The following is a 17308-nucleotide window of genomic DNA, read 5'->3' as shown; positions in this document are numbered from 1 at the left end:
ACCCCCTCAATACTTTATAACAACTTTATTTTATTTCGTTAAAATAGCATGATTTCAACCTAGCCCTTCCCCTCCTAGAAGCTTTTCTTTGAATACAAGTTTTTGTAATTTTTACATATTGTAATCCAAGAGGAAACGACCAGATGCATTGGAACTTGTTTCAGCACATGTGCCTGCCACATCAAGCACCCACAAATCACCCTTGAAAGCAAACCTAAAAAAAAAAAGGATCGAAGTATCAGTGGATTCCACACTAAACATGAAGAATACATAGCATCAAAGACAGTCAGATCAATGCCACCAACAGAAGGTCCATGTATGTTTAATAAAAACATGGTGGTGTTGTTCCAGTACCATGTTGTCTTCTCAGTCATTATTTTCCTTGTTTCATCGGTCTCTTTACCTTCACCTGCAATTTACCTTCTCCAGTTCCTTGACAGCCTCCCAAAGCACACTCAACTTTTGTTACCCTGGAATCAATCCAATTCTCCGAAGTCTCATTGCCAATGGGCAGGAGTGTCTTGCTGCTCCAACAAGAGTTTTCAGGTCAGAGCCTTGAATCTATCAGGCTTTGGGCTATCCGGTATATTAAACAACTCTGTCCCTTATCTTTGCCTCCACAAGTATATGGTCTCTCTTGACCTCAGTGGCAACAGTTTCAGTGGTAACATACCTCAAATGCTGGGAAACTGTGGCCAACTCAATACCATTCTTCTCAATGATAATGGCTTTGGAGCGTCAATCCCTCATCAAATTTTCATGTCGAAGTGGCTTAGAAGGATTGACTTGGGCTATAACTCTCTATCTGGTGAAATTTCCCCTGAGGTAAGTCTTTGCACAAATCTGGAATATATTGGACTATACAACAACTTTCTAACTGGAGAGGCTCCAAGTGGAATGTTTTCTTTACCAAATTTGAAGTTCATCTATTTGAACACAAATAACCTCACCGGTTCATTACCTGATTTCACACCGTCATGTGGAATTTTAGATCTTTGGATTCACGAGAATGAATTTTCCGGGTCTTTACCGCGTACCCTGGGAAACTGCTACAACCTTACTACGTTTATAGCATCTTACAACAATTTTGGAGGGGTCATTCCACCAGAGACTTTTAAGGGTCTTTTGCAACTTAAAGTTCTGTAACTTGATGAAAACAATCTAGAGGGGGAAATTCCAGACACTTTCTGGAGTCTGGAAAACTTACAAGAGCTTGTTCTTTCAGGGAACAAGCTCAATGGAACAATTTCTGAGAGGATTGCTCAATGCAATCAGCTAGCGGTTATTGCTCTTTCAGGTAATAATTTGGTTGGTCGCATTCCTCAGTCAATAGGAAATCTTACAGGTTTAACTTATTTATTTATCTTGAACAACATGCTTAACGGCTCATTACCTCCTGAGCTTGGAAACTGCAGTTCACTTGTCGAACTTAGGCTTCAGCACAACTTCATTGGAGGAAGTATCCCTCCAGAAATTTGCAATCTCGAAAGTCTTGAGGTCCTTTTTATGTTCAGCAATCATATTGAAGGCCGCATTCCACACGGAATTGGCAGGCTGAGCAACCTGGCGCAGTTGGCTTTGTATAACAACAGTTTGACTGGTGGAATCCCAACTGAAATTGTTCATTTAAAGAAATTGAGATTTCTATCCCTGGCTCACAATGATCTCACTGGGGAGGTGCAATTTGAGCTCAGGAAAAATTTTCCTGCTCTGGTCAGATTGGACTTGTCAGGGAACCGCCTTAATGGATCAATTCCATCCGGAATATGTGCTGGCGGTGATTTTTCAGTTTTAGCCCTTGGGAACAACCGTTTCAGTGGGAGCTTTCCTACTGATATTGGAAAATGCTCATCCCTCAAGAGGGTGGTCCTTAGTAACAATCTTTTGCAAGGGCCTATGCCAGCAGATTTGGAAGAGAACTCTGGAATTTTCTTCCTGGACGTCCAAGGAAACTTGCTTGAAGGAAAGATTCCCTCGGTGTTTGGTCACTGGACCAATCTTTCAATGCTTGATTTCTCACGAAATAGGCTCTCTGGCTCTATACCTTCAGAGCTTGGGAAGCTTGAGAATCTACAAATTTTAAGGGTTTCTTCTAATAGACTCACAGGGAGCATTCCCTCTGAATTGGGTCATTGCAAAAAGATCATCAAATTGGACCTTAGTGCCAATTATCTTTCAGGAAGTATTTCTTCAGAGATATTATCATCGCCAAAATTGCAGAGCCTTCTACTTCAAGAGAACAAACTCGTTGGAATTATTCCTGATTCTTTTTCATCCCTCCAAAGCCTATTGGAATTGCAGCTTGGAAGTAACATGCTTCAAGGTCCCATTCCATGCAGTTTGAGTAACCTTCACCATTTCAGTTCAGTTCTTAATTTAAGCAACAACAGGCTCTCTGGTGAAATACCTGCATGCCTTGGCAAACTAGACAAGTTACAGATTCTTGATCTCTCGAGCAACAGTTTCTATGGCGAGATACCAGCAGATATGAACAACATGATCTCCCTCTACTTTGTGAACATATCATTCAATCACCTCAAAGGAAAATTACCGTCTGCTTGGATGAGGATCATAGCTTCATATCCTGGATCTTTTATCGGAAACGCAGAACTTTGCCCGCTAGGAGATGAAGCTGGTTATTGTCGGGAACTTAGAAAAGGCAACGGCAGGGGAAGGGTGCTGGCTGGTGTAATTACTGCTGTGGTGGTCTCCGTGGCATTGCTTTGTGCAGTGATATATATATTGGTAGTTAGACTCCTACAAAAGAAACATTCTTATGATCAAACTCTTCTCCATGAACGACAGTCTAGAACCGAAGATCTACCGGAGAATTTGAAAATCGAAGATATTATTCGTGCTACAGAAGGATGGAGTGACAAGTATATCATCGGAAGAGGCAAACATGGAACAGTTTACCGGACAGAATCTTCCGACTCTAGGAACCAATGGGCTGTCAAGAAGGTGAATTTGTCCGACACAAACTTCAGACTTGAAATGAGAACTCTGCGCTTAATTAGGCATCGGAATATATTGAGAATGGCAGGTTACTGCATTAGAGATGGATATGGATTCATAGTTACCGAGTTTATGTCTGGCGGGACACTTTTTGATGTCCTACACCAGAGCCAACCCCGTTTGGTTTTAAACTGGGATACACGACATCGTATTGCTTTCGGTATAGCTCATGGCCTTTCCTACCTACACCATGATTGCGTGCCACAGATTATCCATAGAGACATCAAATCAGATAACATACTACTGGATTCTGAATTTGAACCAAAGATTGGAGACTTTGGAATAGCAAAGTTGGTCTGTGATACGGATTCAAGCTCAACAAGGTCTGCAATTGTTGGAACATTGGGCTACATAGCACCAGGTCGGTTGCATCATCTCTTTTTTCCATCCATTTTTGAAAATTAGACATTACGAAGTAGAAACAAAATTTCTAAAACTATCTTTCATTTTCGTCCGTTATGCCACTCTTCAGAGAATGCATACTCAACTCAGTTGACAGAGAAATGTGATGTCTACAGCTATGGAGTGATTCTGCTAGAAATTCTTTGCAGAAAATTGCCCGTAGACCCCTGCTTCCAGGAAGGCTTAGATATTGTCTCGTGGGCTAGACAGAACCTACAGGACAATGAAGAATACATTTGCTTCCTTGATGAGGAGATCAGCCTATGGGTCAATGATGAACAACAAAAGGCCCTCAGATTGCTGGAACTGGCACTTCACTGCACACAAGCCATGGCTGATACGAGACCCTCCATGAGGGATGTAGTGGCATCTCTAATTAGGCTAAATGATAAAGCGTGAAAAAACCTGTAAACAACACATAAAACCAAAGTTTTAGCTTTTACTGCAACATCTCATACTATGTTTTTATCAGATTCTCATTTTTGAGAGCAATGCTGATTACTGTGGACAGTGGCATGACTGCTTAAGCAGCTAATAACAGTTGCCGTCATTGAGAAGCGACCTATCAGAATCTGCCAATCCCAAACTCAAGAGAGTAGACTCCAACGGGCCGGATTAATCACGTGTGAAGAACTTCTTAAAAATATTAGATTATTGCACTAAAATGAGATAGCAACCGAAAGTTCTTCCATGAGTTCATAGTTATAACTGAAAACTGGAACCATATCAAGAAATAAGAAATTTTGATTTAATAACCATCTTTAAAGATTAAACCCAAGTAACGATAGGTTACATTTATAACTCTAGAAACTGATTGGTTTTGAAGCATTAGGCTTTTACTGTAATCCTTACATATTGCCAGAAAGACTTTAACAAGCACCGGAGTTCAAAGGCCCTATGTCACACCGACTGCCTGCTGCCAAGCGTACAACGAAACACTTGCCCAGGCATGCACCTTATACAACATTGCTTTAGGAGATGAAACCTTGGTCAAATTTAATTGGCTTCAAGGGCAACTACGTACTATCTTCCCTCCCCACCTCTCAATGAAGCAATTGTTTACCATGGTAAAAAGGATGGTAAGGTTTCATTAACATATCACACAACTACTCAGCCAACAATTAAATAACTTGCAAGATATGATACATCAATTCACCCAGATAAGTACTGAAAAATACAACAAACCACGGGCAGTCTAGATTCTCATAAACTTAATTTTCAAATACAATCACTGTTTCACCCAATTTAGAAAAAAAAACAGAATTAAGTGTGGCAAATTATGTCAACTGGCCGAGGATACCATCATTCTATCCAGAAGTACATAAAGTTCAGCTACAATTATTTTTCATCAGGAGAACAAAAACATTACCCAGGAACCAATTGCATATTTAGGAAATCTTTTTTGCAACAATGGACCTATTCTGCTGCTTCTACATGCTGTGAAGTTTCAACTCGTTTCAAACTTTCCACAGCAGAGATTCGCCTATCTAGGGACTCATGAAGACTTTTCACCTGGAGTCAAAGGGAAAAGTGAAATATAAGCGCACAAAAAAAACCCCAGATAGCTGTAGATTAAAGCACCAGAAAAACATGCATCTATCAAATCAAACAAACGGGAAAAAACCATCTGTTTTTGTTGATTATTCTGTTTAATAAAACATCTGTAAACATTGCTCCCATCAGATAACTTCGTTGTCTTAGGTAGTTCATCCTTTTTCACATCACAAGTGGAAAAAATAGTAGCTCTTGAATGGGATTCAATTGGGAGTCTCAAGCATCAGAATTTGATACTAATCAGGCATCTTTGATTACTCTTTTTTCATACCATCCTAACCTTTAGGATACTTTAACATTATGGTTTCACTCTTGAAGAAACTACATCTATAGTTGGGTATATCAATGGTTTTGTAAGGCACAATAAAGAAAAACCGTAGATGAAATACGTCCAATAATAGGCAGGAAAAACATAACCATGGCCAGAAGAAAAGCAACAAGGCACTGGATGTCTAATAATAGGAATGAGCAGAAGAGACCATCCCAAATTGTCGGACTGAAATAATGTGAGAAACTAAACAAGGTGTCAGCATTAATCTCAGAGAGGCATAAGGAACCCCAGGTTTTGCCTTTCAGAGCCTATGCCAAAAAAATTGAACCTTTTTATCCAAGATAAAATCGTTTTCTTCCCTTACCAAATGATAGATCCTTTCTAGACCCAATCTTGCTACGGTTAGGCTGAATGTCAACCACGAAATGCAGCCTAAAGAGAAATATGTAACAGCCAATCCCCCCAGAACAAGAACAACCGACCATATTCTTGCATTATCATATAACCGTCAAACATTCGACATAATCACCAATCTTCTAAGCAGCTACATATGCAATGCGATGCCTCCTTCATATTGCAAATGTATAGTAAACAAACAAAAAAATCAGCACACCCACATAGAGAAAAAGATCATATAAAATACCCAAAATTTAGTTTCCGAGCTTTCCTATACCTCCAAACTTCTAGCTCCACGATATGGACTTTAATAAATAAAACTTGCAAGTAAGCATAAATCTAATAACCCAGAAATTAATCCATGAATTCCATAAGAGATTGAAAGGTACCCCACGTGCTATGAAACAAATATAAATAGGAAAATGGGGGAATACCTGTTGGGTGATGGATTCATGGGCAACCTTGTAATCCTTGTAGAGGACGTAGAGACCCAGAAACGATGCCGTTGCTGCCCCGGTGAAGAATGAAGCCAATCTCACCCTCAACACATAACCCATTTTTGGTCTTCCCCCTTCCTTTCTCTCTCCTTTCTTCTGTTTATGCTCTTTTTCCCGTAAGAAACTAATTTTATGTATGAAAACGAGAATCGACATAGCTCAAAACGACACCGCTTTTGCTCACTTACGCCACTTAGCGATGTCGTTTCATCAGCCTTTTATTTAGTATTTATATTTGGGCGTTTCAATTTAGTAATTGCTGTTTGTGGGCTGCGGCAACATATGTTGAGCGGAGCAAATATATATAAATAGAGAGGGTGCAAAAATACACATTGCAAGCGTGGAGCAAAACAAGCAGCCCTCTTTTGCCCCCTTTCTCCTTCTATCTTCTTCCCATTTCAAGAAAAACTTAGGGTTAGGGTCTGCGTTTCTTTCATTTTTTTTTCCTTCCGTTTTTGTGATTGTGAAGAGGGAAATATGCAGCAGACTCCACAGTTGATGACCATCACCACTGAGCAGATTCAGAAGGTTTATTTGATCTTTACAGCATTGCCCTTCTAACACACTGGATATTTATTGTGTTTTTGATTGATGGGTATTGCATGCATTTCTCTTTTGTGCTTATTTCTGTGATCAAAGTAACTTTTCCGAATTCTAACTTGACGTTCTTGATCATTTATCATCGTTTTCATAATCATATCATTTTCTTTTCTTAGCTGCACATCTTATGATTAATGTGGACAATTTTCTTTCTAAATTTTTTTTCTTTTTTCTTTAAGAGAAACAAGAATGGTGTGTTGAGAAAAACGTGTATCTGTTTCTTGGATATTGATATGATGATGGACCATGCTTGTTGCAGTGCCTGGACGAGAATAAACAGTTGATTATGGCAATACTGGAGAATCAAAACCAGGGGAAGTTCGCTGAGAATGCCTCGTGAGAGACCCTTTTTAAACATAATGTTCCTCTTTTGTTTACTTCCTACCTTATATCAAATCGTTATTGGGCTTGGCGTTCTGATTTATGCCGTGAGCTGAATGTTTAGATCAATGGCATTCACTCACTCCTTGATGTTAAAAGGCTTGTATTTTTACCCCCATTCATGCTTCACAGTGTCTCTGGTGCATCTCCTTGGTAAATATGCATTTAATAGGCCTTCTGTGGTTGGTTTTCTTGGCTCACCCCTTACATTGAGTTCTTCACATAAAAAATTTTTCTTTTGTAAAGTTGGATTGTTAAATTCTCGGAAAGAAAGCATTAAACCACTCGTTTGCTTCCTCCTCAGCGCTGGTTAAGTGCTCAACTTGTAAGCTTTCTGAGTTTTCTGAGATCCATTCTAAAATGGTAGTATTGGCAAAAACTGCAAAGGAACACATACATACCTATTGGATACTTTGGTCATCTATTATTTCAAAGATGAGATGAATGATTGTTTATTATTGTTCTGAGTAATGTAAGGAACTGTAGAACAGGGGCCACCATAGCGGAAGAACTAGGGTAGATCTGTATGTTTAAGTCTTTATGAGTAATATAGTCTGTTTACCAGTGCCGTTACTTATGACATCTACTCTGATTTAATATGAATGATTCAGGTTTCAAGCTCAGCTGCAGCAGAACCTAATGTATCTAGCTAAAATTGCTGATGCACAGCCACAAGCACCAACAACATCTTCTCAGGTGCTGTCTCAGAGACTTCTTCTATCTAAGATCTTTGAACAAACTAAAAATGCAGTTATCTGAGCTCATTTGTGAAACATTGTAGATGCCTCCACAGTCTGCAGTGCAGCAAGAGCAATACGTTCAGTGTGCACAAGCTGTAATGGCTAAGCAACATCCAGGTTTCTTAGCTCCGAAGTTGCCTTTCCATTTGAATGACCAGCAGCAGCAAACACAGCAGCTGATGTATCTCCAACAACAGCAACTCAACCAACCACAAATGGGCTTAAGATCTGCTGCCCCTAGTGGTACTTATCAGGGCGTGCAAAGTGGGCTTGGAAACAATTTCATGAACGTTCAAGCAATCAAACAGGATAGCTCAGAAGATGGTGCTGATGAAGGCCTTCAAAACTCCGCCTATGGACATAACGCAACAGATACTGAGAGCATGAGGCTTAAATGATGTTAACATGGCTAATACCCTGGTGTTTATATTGTGTAGAGCTCATCCGGTACTTCCCTGCCTCAAATCATCTGATTGCATTTTGCTGTCATTTTTGGTGCTACGGAAAATGAGGAAGAAAGTGGTATGGACATATCTCTAATACATGTGGAGAGCTAACTTTGTGTTTTTTGTCGTCTCTTTGACTTGAGTTGTATTGCGCACATGAATCTCTTGGCAACACATTGGGTATGAATAAAAAACTCTTTTAAGCTTCCTAGGTTGCATGGATAATCTTACAATTATGGCAAAGTGATCGTGTGAACAATATCCCATTCATCACATGACGGTCGTTGTACCATTTGGGCTAACGTCCTTTCAGCACCGTACAGAGCATCTGATCAGATGCTTACGATTTCTTCAACCGCTCAAAACCCCTTATCTAGCGAATTAGAGGCAGGCAATAATCCTCAGGTCAGGAATCCAGGGTATAGTTTTTTTTTTTTCAAAAATGGCCCAAAGTTCCGCGTTTCAACTTCTTTCTTGGGAGTGTGGATTCGAAGAGCGTTCATAATAGGCCAAACTCTATTAAGTTTTCTTTATTTTCTGTTTCTTTTAGTTTAGGTGTTGTAAAACAATTGAGCAATTTCCTCACCGTAGGTGGCTTTTAAGTAACCCTTGGCCCCATGGAATTCCCAGACCCCACCCTCTGCGTCCACAATGTTAAGTAATCAATATGAGCTGCTAGCATTTCAATTTTGAAAAATGACAACCCAAGTTGCGTGCGGCTTGACTGACTGCATTCCATTGTAATTTCCGCTTAAATACTCCAAAAGGCAAACCAAGCAGCTGGATGAGCATTTGACCCGATTCACCATTGCTTTAATTACTTAGGAATTCACAAAGTGAAATCAGTATGAAGTACCAGAATGCATAGTTACGTATGGGTGCCTCGAATACTGATGCAGGAAATAAAATGTGCAGCTTGAGTATGACATGAACACGCATTAAATAAAATAGTGTTTTCTTCCAACAGACAGGGCCAAAAGGCGCAGCAAAACAATTTAAATAGTCAGCTTATGATCCAATCAGAGAATTTTCTCAGATGTAAAAGATTGCCGATGACCAAGATCAGGAGATACATTTAACTACAAATCATATCCCAAGATGCTTGCAATCTGCAATAATGCATGTTCCACAACTGAACATTGCAATTCAGTATATCCTGCCAGAACAAAATGCAATTGGTAAATCTCAAAACTAATTTAGTTAAATGATGATTATAAAAACAATGAAATTCAAATATGCTATACCAACAAACTAAAATATCAGTTTATGAAGGTTGAGTTAATTGTTCATAAATCTAATTATCCTACCCTTAATATTGACATGCCCATAAAACTCTATAACTGCTTAGTGCAAAAACAGATGCTGTGACAGTGTATGATATATCTCAGACTTTCACTCAATCCCAACAGGAAAGGACAAACACATTATCTAATGCAATTGCAATAGTGTGGATTCTTAGTACTTCAGTGTACTAAATGATTCAAATTTAGGTCATTGCAAATTAAAATTGGTCAAGGAGCTGTAATAGAATACAGGACGCATAGATAACGAACATATAACACAATAAATTAAACAACTCACAATTGAGGTAAATGCACCCACTATCTTCTAGAAGATAATGCTGCCCCAGTTGCCCTGCCATTGTACAACACAATTAAGCTCAATTAGCTCATGGCACAAAAACATCTCATGGCACAAAAACATACACTTTTAAATGACCTTTGGCAATCTGCAGAATTTTAAGCCACATACCTGCCCTGCTGTTTTCCAACAAAATTTGAATTAGACCTTCCATGACCAGAGCCCTTGCTTTCAACACTTGTCACACTTGATCTCTCAAAATTTGCTCCATTAATTTCAGCAGGATCTTTAGATTTGCTCAATATCTTTACATTTGAGAGACCTCCAGCCACACCAAAACAAATGCCATTGGCATGTTGATTCTGCATTCCTAAAAGCTGTGAACGATTATCAGCTGCATTTTTAGAGATGGCTGCATACTCCTTGAAAACAGCATTCTCATTCTTCACATGGTTGGAATCAATTGATGGGAGCACCTTCTTTAGTCGATTAGGCTGTGCCATTGGAGTAACAGCAACAGAAGGCAAAAATGAGGAGTAAGGAGACGATGCTGCGGCAGCTGCAGCAACTTTGGCAACAGCAGCAGTGGCTGCTATCATCTCTTGGGCTCCCTCCCGAAGCTGAATATAATCACCCTCAATCACAAATAACTGAAATCACAAAAAAAATCACTATTTGAACTCTTCAGAAAGTATAATCCGCATGCATATAAAAATGTAAAAAGTTGCAAGAAACAAACCTCGGGGTGACTGGCTACAAAGTCATCCAGCTTTCCATACTTTTTCTTGTAATCATGCCAATGTAAAGGTGCAAGCATTTTCCCCAGCCTATTTGGTAGCTGCAATTGACAGATACAAGTCACACCCCATTTTTACAGGGCTTAAATGTCATACTAGCTAAGTTGACCTAGGTAGGAAAAATTATTTGCAGACCCACTAACCGTTGAACTGATCCGAATTCTGCCACCGGTAGGAACAGTGCGAACTATGCAAGCCAATAATGATCTTTCATCAAGCAGAGCAGTCTCTGAAGTCTTGGCTGATATCAAGATAGTCTGCCCAGTTGAGACAGACTTCTCGGGCAAAGTAGCATCAGTGCCATCGTTGATTGTTGTTTCACTAAAATTAACAGAGTGCACTGAAGTATCAGGAGGAGATGGGCTAGCAGCAGTACTTGCTCCTTCTACTGCTAGAACTTGGTTCTCCAGCACGTGATTATTCATATTCAGAATATTCTGTTCCTGTCCAGTTCAAATTCAAGTAGAATTTAGCTCTAAGAGATTTCCAACTGCCTGAAGCCTAGCCAAACAGACAAACCTTGGATTCACAGCTCTGTTCAAGAGTGCCCAATCTCAATGCATCATGAAATTGAGAAGAAACTTGCTGCAAGCTTGGCTCAGGTTGTGGGTCCACAATGTAACTTGTGTTAATTGACTCAAGGACCTGCAAAGAAATGGTCTTAACAATTTACGAGAACACAAGACCACAATACTAAGCACTGTTAATAAAATCATCTTGATTTAAAGAACCTGTGCTTTCCCAGCAGATGATGACATCACAGAATTGGCCTCTGGCCCTTGGCTGATATGATCCAGATAGTCTGGATGAATGGTTTGTCCATTGACAGACATTTCATAATCATACTTTACATCTGACCTCCCAAGGCTTTGATCAGTTTGGGATGGTGGAAGTTGATTATGTGCAGATCGCTGGAAACCCTCTGATGCAGTCTGAAAAGCATGACGAAAAACCATTATATTTCCAAAAACATATAACAAAGAAAACATGAGGAAAAAATGATAATGCATTGGTCTGACAATACCTGTTGGTTCTGCCACTGTTGGATGGATGACATTGCTGGCATTGAGTAGTGTCCAACATGAGATGCCACCGAAGGGGGAACCCCTTGTTGATGCATGACAAACGAATGCAAAGCAGTCACCTGCCCAGGTGGGAGGTAGGTAGGCATCCCAAGTAGAGATGATGGAGCAATCGGAACACTCGAAACATGGTCATTCTGGTTCTGATATTTAACACAACCATTTAAAGGAACAAAGAGAGGAATTAATAAAAAGAGTAACACAAAACAGAAAGATCACAAATTGATTATTATTAAAAGCTGGCGCTAAGCTTTACAACTATAAACTTGTAAAAATGAGTTTATAAGCACCAGCTCAAACCAGATATAAGATGAGCATGTAGAAGAGGAAAGGAGGGGAGGAGTCTAGACATCCATTACTTTAATAAAACTAAATATACAGTTGTATCATATTTTGTCACTGAAATACATAACCATATGAAGAAAGGTGTACACCTATCATCACCATATAGATGGTTATAAATATTAAATTTCTGATTACAATACACTCTCAGTAATGACAACAAAGAAAAGCCAGCAATTTTACCTGAGTTGGTGCATTGCCAGCTGAAGCAAACGATTGAACATTGTCTGAAGTCCCATTTGAAATGACCCCAGCATTAGCATTTGTTGCACCACTTCCATTAGAATCCACTTGGTTTCCATTATTTTGACCAAATTGAGATAAATCTTTTGAATTTGCTTGGGATATATGTGATTCATCAGTATAAGAACCATTCCTTTCTCTTGCATCAGCCAGCTCAAGTTGAAGCTGATGTACTGTATGTAAATGAAGTCTCTCCATCTCTGCAAACTAACATTAACAACCGGGAAGAAGGTCAATTTAAAAGTGCTAAAATGAGAACAAATCTATTTATTTAAAGGAAAGAGAGAAAAATGTAAACAAGAAACTAAAAGCTCATCAACCTGTCTCTGACAGCCATGCCAGAGCTGGTTATATTGCTCTGTACGTTCTCGCAATTCAGCCTGTAGCGAGTGATTAGTGCTGGACTGCAACGCATCCATCTCCTGGACACGTGAAATCCAAGTTTGGGCCTCTCTCAACTGTTCATCCTTATAAAGAATGGTCTCCTGAGCAGCCCTATACTGAAGAATAAGACTACTATTAGGAAATGCAGCTTGATCTAGCAATCAACATTACACTTAATTGAAATTGGAACAATTGTTGCATGGCTACCATTTCCAACACAAACAAATTTGTTCTTGTAAATAAATTTAATCTGAAAATAAGTAACCGTAATTTTCAATAACCTACAGACGCACACCAAAGACAATGTAATAGAATATTAATGCCTTAACCTCCTGCAATTAAAACTAAGAAAACTAGTGCACTAAATCATGCGAATGTATGGACCTGCTCCTGCAACTCTATAAGCTGCCTCTCTTTCTCTTGAACATGCTCTTGAAGATCATGTATCTGCTTTATATGTTGGGCTCTCTCAGCTTCTGAATGATCACGTTCTCTTCTGCCAAAGAAAAAAAGGACAGGAAACACATCTAAATTTCAGAAGGTTTATATTCAGAGATAAAAAACTAAGCTAACATATTACCTCAACCCTTGAATAGGTTTAAAAATTTTCACTCATGTTGGTCTCACAGAAATTGGAAATATAAATAAAACATTCATATCAATGGTATGCTTTGAGGCTTAGGTCTACTGCCAATAAAAAGGTAGAGCAAGTAAAACACAAACACACACCTGAAAGTTGCCAGCTCCTTATTTTGCTCTCTTAGAAGGTCTTCCTTTGCCCAGGCCTGCCAAGATAATACAAGCATTAATTTATACATGACTCACTAAACAACACATCAATCAAAAAAAAAGGAAAAAAGTTTGTCCAAAAACAGAACGAACAAATTGACAGACCTCTTCTTTTTCCACTTTGATGGCATGCAGTTCTCTCTCCTTCTCTTCCATTTTCCTTTCTAATTCATGTATGGCCTGTTCACTTTCATGGAGTTGCTCCTATTGAAGCAAATAAAGCCAAAATGCAGATTGATCGTCACAAAAAGACAGCACCTTCGGTAGAATCTACTGGTAGCATGCTTAAAATAATTTCAAGTGTCAACAGATCAAACTGGTACTTTGTAAACTATTTCAAACATGAGATGTTCAATATGTAATTTCAAATTGAATAACAACATTTCTTGGATTCAACTCCAGAAAAAGACAGGTTTAACATTAACTCACTTCAACAGTCAACACATGATGACATAAATTTCTTAATGTTTATAATGTTATATAAAACTTAATTCTCTTTTTTTCCTTTTAAATAAATTAAAGATAATATTATAAGTTATAGAAGAAGTTAAAACATGACTTAATTCTTTTTCTCTGAAAGTTGTATTTCAGAACAATCATACTACAAATCATATTCTAAATTCAAACCTCAAGCTTAGAGGCAGCGTTTGCATGGGCTTTGATTTTAGCATCACAGCTGCTTTGCATTTCCAGGATCCTTGATCTTGCAATAGCCTGAGCTCGAAGTTCAACCTCCATCTGCTGGAGCTCCTCTCTCTGTCTAGTAACATTATGAATCCGCTGCTGCAATATGTCATCATCTAAACTTCCATCCACCGTGATTGAACAGAAGTCAACATCGGCAGGCTCTCTTCCATGCTGCACCTTGATAAGCATTCAAATATGTTCATTTTTCATCATTCTCAAAATAGATTATAATTTTAAGAGCAAAAACCTTACCTCGTATATGGTTCTCTCATCTGACTGTCCCAGCTTTGATCTTTCCAATTCCTGCATGTCACAAGAAAGCTGAATAAAACAAACAATGAACACCAATGCTCCAATAATAGTAATAAATATCTTTCACAGCTTAATGAACATCACTTGATGCTCAACTCGGCTTTTCACAGATGGAAATTTCTACAATGCAGTAAACCCAATAAACTTACTAGGGTTTGACACACTGAGCTCGTGGGATTACATTAACACTTAAAACAGTAGACATAAACCAATTCACATTCCCAATTATTTTAACAACCAAAGGACCACAAACTTGCCAAAAAAGTGAACCAAATGTCCCAATTAATGCATAAAAATGCTTCAATCATAAAGCACAGAGTTGGCGCGTATATAATCGATCCAAACAACCCAATCCAAATTTTGTTACTGAGAAACTTAAAACAAGAAGGTAAAATAAGTACTATTAAACATTGAATACTTGAAGTATATACAGGTAGACAAATTAAAAAAGTCAAAGAATAAAAAAAAAAAAGAAGAGATAAACCCTAATTTTCTGCTCGCGGAGAACACTGAAGAACATCAAACACTTAAATTAATCCAGGTAATTGTTTTTCACTTTTCTTTTAAGACCCAAACAATGAGGAATTTCATATTCGAAACAGGAATTTGTTCTCAGTTAACATTTTCTCAGAACCCAAATAAAAACCGAAAGCGAACGATTTCATGATTAGATGAAATTACCACTTCATTCCCGGGGTTCCGAACCGCGTGATGGTCGGAAACGGCACGCCACTCCTTCCGCGACGGTGATGGCATCGGCAGCGAACCGCTTCGTGTGGCTGCGACACTGGCCGCGGCCTCCATTGAATCAGAATGGCCCTCTCTGCTCCAACTCTCCAACTTCCTCTATCTGCAAAGAGCAGACCCACAAAAAAAAAAAAAGTAGAAAAATAAAGAAAAAAAGTAGGGTTTTTTAATAAATAAATCAACTAAACCCTAGAATTGATGAAATTTAGAAGAAAAGAAGACAAATGATAACGAGAGAGAGGGTGGGAATAAATGGGGATGTTGGGTTTTAAGGATTAGAGAGTTTTTGGAGAAATTTTTGACTGTGATAAACAGTGAGATTTTGACGCCAAAAGAAAGAGAGATGGGAGGGAGAGATGATTGGGCGTGTGAAATTTCGACCCGGGCAAGGCTCCCGCCATTTATAGGGCAACTTCATCTACAATTATACTATGACTCCATCACGCATTCCGGTGGCGCGTGCCGTCCACTTTTCTAGCCTAGTCAAAACTATTTTGACTAAAATAACCTTTTAGCACATAGATATAAGCCCCTGTGGAGGCTGGACATGTGGACTACACAGGGAAACAGGCCCATTGGTTTTTGAGACTTGGGACACTTTTTTACTACCCCTTCTAAATTGTTCAATGGGTGCCATCAAATTATTATATATAACAAAATTAATTTTTTTTAATTTCAAACAACAATTACTACGTGGAAAAACAAAATTGTACTAGCATAGATTCCTTCAATAAAATCAATGATCATAGTAAAGCAAAAGCTTCATGATCTAGTTCTAATCTTTAAAGGCTTTTCTTTTAGAATGTTCTTTTTTTTTTTTGGTTTAAAGTAGGAAAATGCCTCGAGTGCCACCAAAAGAAATAAAAAGTGTTTCGGAATAAGTATTGTGTGTAATTCTATGAACTTTCATCAATTAATTAAAATCTCGCCTATAAACTTTTCTATGCATAAATAAAAATTATTATCACATGAAGCTATTCCCTAAATGCCATAAACCTTTTGCAATACTCCTGACTAACATTAAGATTAGTTAATTAAGTAGCTTTATCTTTGCTTTACAATTGCCTGTTTATATATTTTATTGTTCTATTGTTCGGTAAAATGACTCCATTCCAACAAGGCTAATAATCCCTACGGCTTCTTCTGATTAATTGCATAAGAAAGTGACCAGATATTAATTGGAACAGATTCTATTTTTCATTAGCTTTTGTCTTCAAAGACTTTGAAAGTATCTAAAACTCATCCAGTAACACAATGTTAATATTTGAATTAGAAAAGACTGTTGGAATCAAGTAAAGTGTTTCTTTCCGTTTTCACGTTCACGATGACCAAATCAAGCATCTGAATTCATACTATTAATCGTATCATTTCCCTCTAAATCTTGTTTTTTGACCCAAAAATGATCAAAAGTCGTATTCCTCATCTGCTTTGTGTTCAAGAATAAAGACCCAGGAGCTTTTTTTTTTTTTTTTTCTCACTTCTTTGATTCAATCGGTCTTGTCTAACGACAGAAGCATCATTTGCTTTCCAGCCGTACACAGTGAAATAATGCACAGAGTTGACACGACATGAAAAACACTTTCGTGGATCTCCAATGACTTTGTAATACGCTTGTGTCTGAGAATCCCGTCCGCGGAAGAAATGGATATCTTTGATACTAAAATTTGGCCCGCAGGCTGCAGCTGTTAAATCTAAAGCTGAAAACCGTATGAAATCCAAAGCATAGAGTGAAACGGATGTTTGTTCAAGGAATATCAACGTCGTCTTCAAGAATCGATCGATGCGGTCTGACCCGACTACAAAGATTTGTCAACGTTTAACACTTACCTCACTCCACAGCTGTATATTGACTACTCAGAGTTTAGAGCATGTGTTTATCTCATCTGCAGGCCAGCAGCTTGAAGCATCGATCATATATCCAACACCTCAAGCATCGAGGAAAAGAGTTCATCGCTATGCAGCTTTTGCCTTTATTTATATAATAATACACTAGTATATCTCCTCTGCCTTTATTTGCTTTGCTCTTATCTTTATATTTATAT

The 17308-nt window shown here is 38.4% G+C and overlaps 5 protein-coding genes across 8 annotated transcripts; 3 read left to right on the top strand and 2 right to left on the bottom strand.

Moving 5' to 3' along the window:
* The first annotated feature begins 263 nt into the window (after nt 1–263).
* On the top strand, nt 264–3974 carry LOC18605845 (uncharacterized). Of its 2 annotated transcripts, XM_088804262.1 has the most exons (3): nt 1118–1297; nt 1416–3376; nt 3488–3974. In XM_088804262.1, exons 1-3 carry the CDS (start codon nt 1266–1268, stop codon nt 3814–3816), a joined length of 2322 nt encoding a protein of 773 aa, XP_088660388.1. In that variant the 5' UTR covers nt 1118–1265; the 3' UTR covers nt 3817–3974. The 2 variants fall into 2 exon arrangements, with proteins under 2 accessions (XP_088660387.1, XP_088660388.1); XM_088804261.1 differs by having other exon boundaries at nt 264–3376.
* On the top strand, nt 295–1146 carry LOC148763828 (uncharacterized). Its single transcript, XM_088804263.1, has one exon. It carries the CDS (start codon nt 295–297, stop codon nt 1144–1146), a length of 852 nt encoding a protein of 283 aa, XP_088660389.1.
* A 618-nt stretch (nt 3975–4592) lies between the features above and the next one.
* LOC18605844 (ABC transporter A family protein) lies at nt 4593–6255 on the bottom strand. The gene is made up of 2 exons (XM_007039118.3): nt 6073–6255; nt 4593–4929 (listed from the first exon to the last, which is right to left on the bottom strand). Exons 1-2 carry the CDS (start codon nt 6193–6195, stop codon nt 4834–4836), a joined length of 219 nt encoding a protein of 72 aa, XP_007039180.1. The 5' UTR covers nt 6196–6255; the 3' UTR covers nt 4593–4833.
* A 154-nt stretch (nt 6256–6409) lies between these two features.
* LOC18605843 (GRF1-interacting factor 3-like) lies at nt 6410–8509 on the top strand. 2 transcript variants are annotated; one of them, XM_018117837.2, is made up of 4 exons: nt 6410–6663; nt 6995–7071; nt 7728–7812; nt 7910–8509. In XM_018117837.2, exons 1-4 carry the CDS (start codon nt 6613–6615, stop codon nt 8252–8254), a joined length of 558 nt encoding a protein of 185 aa, XP_017973326.1. In that variant the 5' UTR covers nt 6410–6612; the 3' UTR covers nt 8255–8509. The 2 variants fall into 2 exon arrangements, with proteins under 2 accessions (XP_017973326.1, XP_007039179.1); XM_007039117.3 differs by having other exon boundaries at nt 6414–6663; nt 7898–8509.
* A 716-nt stretch (nt 8510–9225) lies between these two features.
* LOC18605842 (RNA polymerase II degradation factor) lies at nt 9226–15656 on the bottom strand. Of its 2 annotated transcripts, none has more exons than XM_018117835.2 (16): nt 15201–15656; nt 14460–14510; nt 14148–14384; nt 13626–13724; nt 13461–13516; nt 13116–13227; nt 12668–12847; nt 12288–12554; nt 11705–11905; nt 11412–11612; nt 11200–11325; nt 10824–11123; nt 10623–10721; nt 10055–10533; nt 9884–9937; nt 9226–9458 (listed from the first exon to the last, which is right to left on the bottom strand). In XM_018117835.2, the coding sequence occupies exons 1-15, from the start codon at nt 15321–15323 to the stop codon at nt 9904–9906; spliced, it is 2565 nt and encodes an 854-aa protein (XP_017973324.1). In that variant the 5' UTR covers nt 15324–15656; the 3' UTR covers nt 9226–9458; nt 9884–9903. The 2 variants fall into 2 exon arrangements, with proteins under 2 accessions (XP_017973324.1, XP_017973325.1); XM_018117836.2 differs by having other exon boundaries at nt 14148–14378.
* Nucleotides 15657–17308: the final 1652 nt, after the last annotated feature.

This window comes from Theobroma cacao, chromosome 3, assembly GCF_053813885.1.
Source record: "Theobroma cacao isolate CCN51 chromosome 3, ASM5381388v1, whole genome shotgun sequence".
Lineage (NCBI taxonomy): Eukaryota > Viridiplantae > Streptophyta > Magnoliopsida > Malvales > Malvaceae > Theobroma > Theobroma cacao.
The sequence above is the reverse complement of the archived record's forward strand: the minus strand, read 5'-3'. Positions and strand labels throughout refer to the sequence as shown.

Coding starts and splice junctions, on each gene's coding strand:
- LOC148763828 (XM_088804263.1), top strand. CDS start 295: ATGCCACCAACAGAAGGTCCATGTATGTTTAATAAAAACATGGTGGTG.
- LOC18605845 (XM_088804261.1), top strand. CDS start 1,375: ATGCTTAACGGCTCATTACCTCCTGAGCTTGGAAACTGCAGTTCACTT. Junction 3,377..3,487: donor ATTGGGCTACATAGCACCAG/GTCGGTTGCATC, acceptor GCCACTCTTCAG/AGAATGCATACTCAACTCAG.
- LOC18605844 (XM_007039118.3), bottom strand. CDS start 6,195: ATGGGTTATGTGTTGAGGGTGAGATTGGCTTCATTCTTCACCGGGGCA. Junction 4,930..6,072: donor ATGAATCCATCACCCAACAG/GTATTCCCCCAT, acceptor CTTTGACTCCAG/GTGAAAAGTCTTCATGAGTC.
- LOC18605843 (XM_007039117.3), top strand. CDS start 6,613: ATGCAGCAGACTCCACAGTTGATGACCATCACCACTGAGCAGATTCAG. Junction 6,664..6,994: donor CCACTGAGCAGATTCAGAAG/GTTTATTTGATC, acceptor TGCTTGTTGCAG/TGCCTGGACGAGAATAAACA. Junction 7,813..7,897: donor CACCAACAACATCTTCTCAG/GTGCTGTCTCAG, acceptor GAAACATTGTAG/ATGCCTCCACAGTCTGCAGT.
- LOC18605842 (XM_018117835.2), bottom strand. CDS start 15,323: ATGGAGGCCGCGGCCAGTGTCGCAGCCACACGAAGCGGTTCGCTGCCG. Junction 14,511..15,200: donor GGAACCCCGGGAATGAAGTG/GTAATTTCATCT, acceptor TGTGACATGCAG/GAATTGGAAAGATCAAAGCT. Junction 10,722..10,823: donor GAATTCGGATCAGTTCAACG/GTTAGTGGGTCT, acceptor TGTCAATTGCAG/CTACCAAATAGGCTGGGGAA.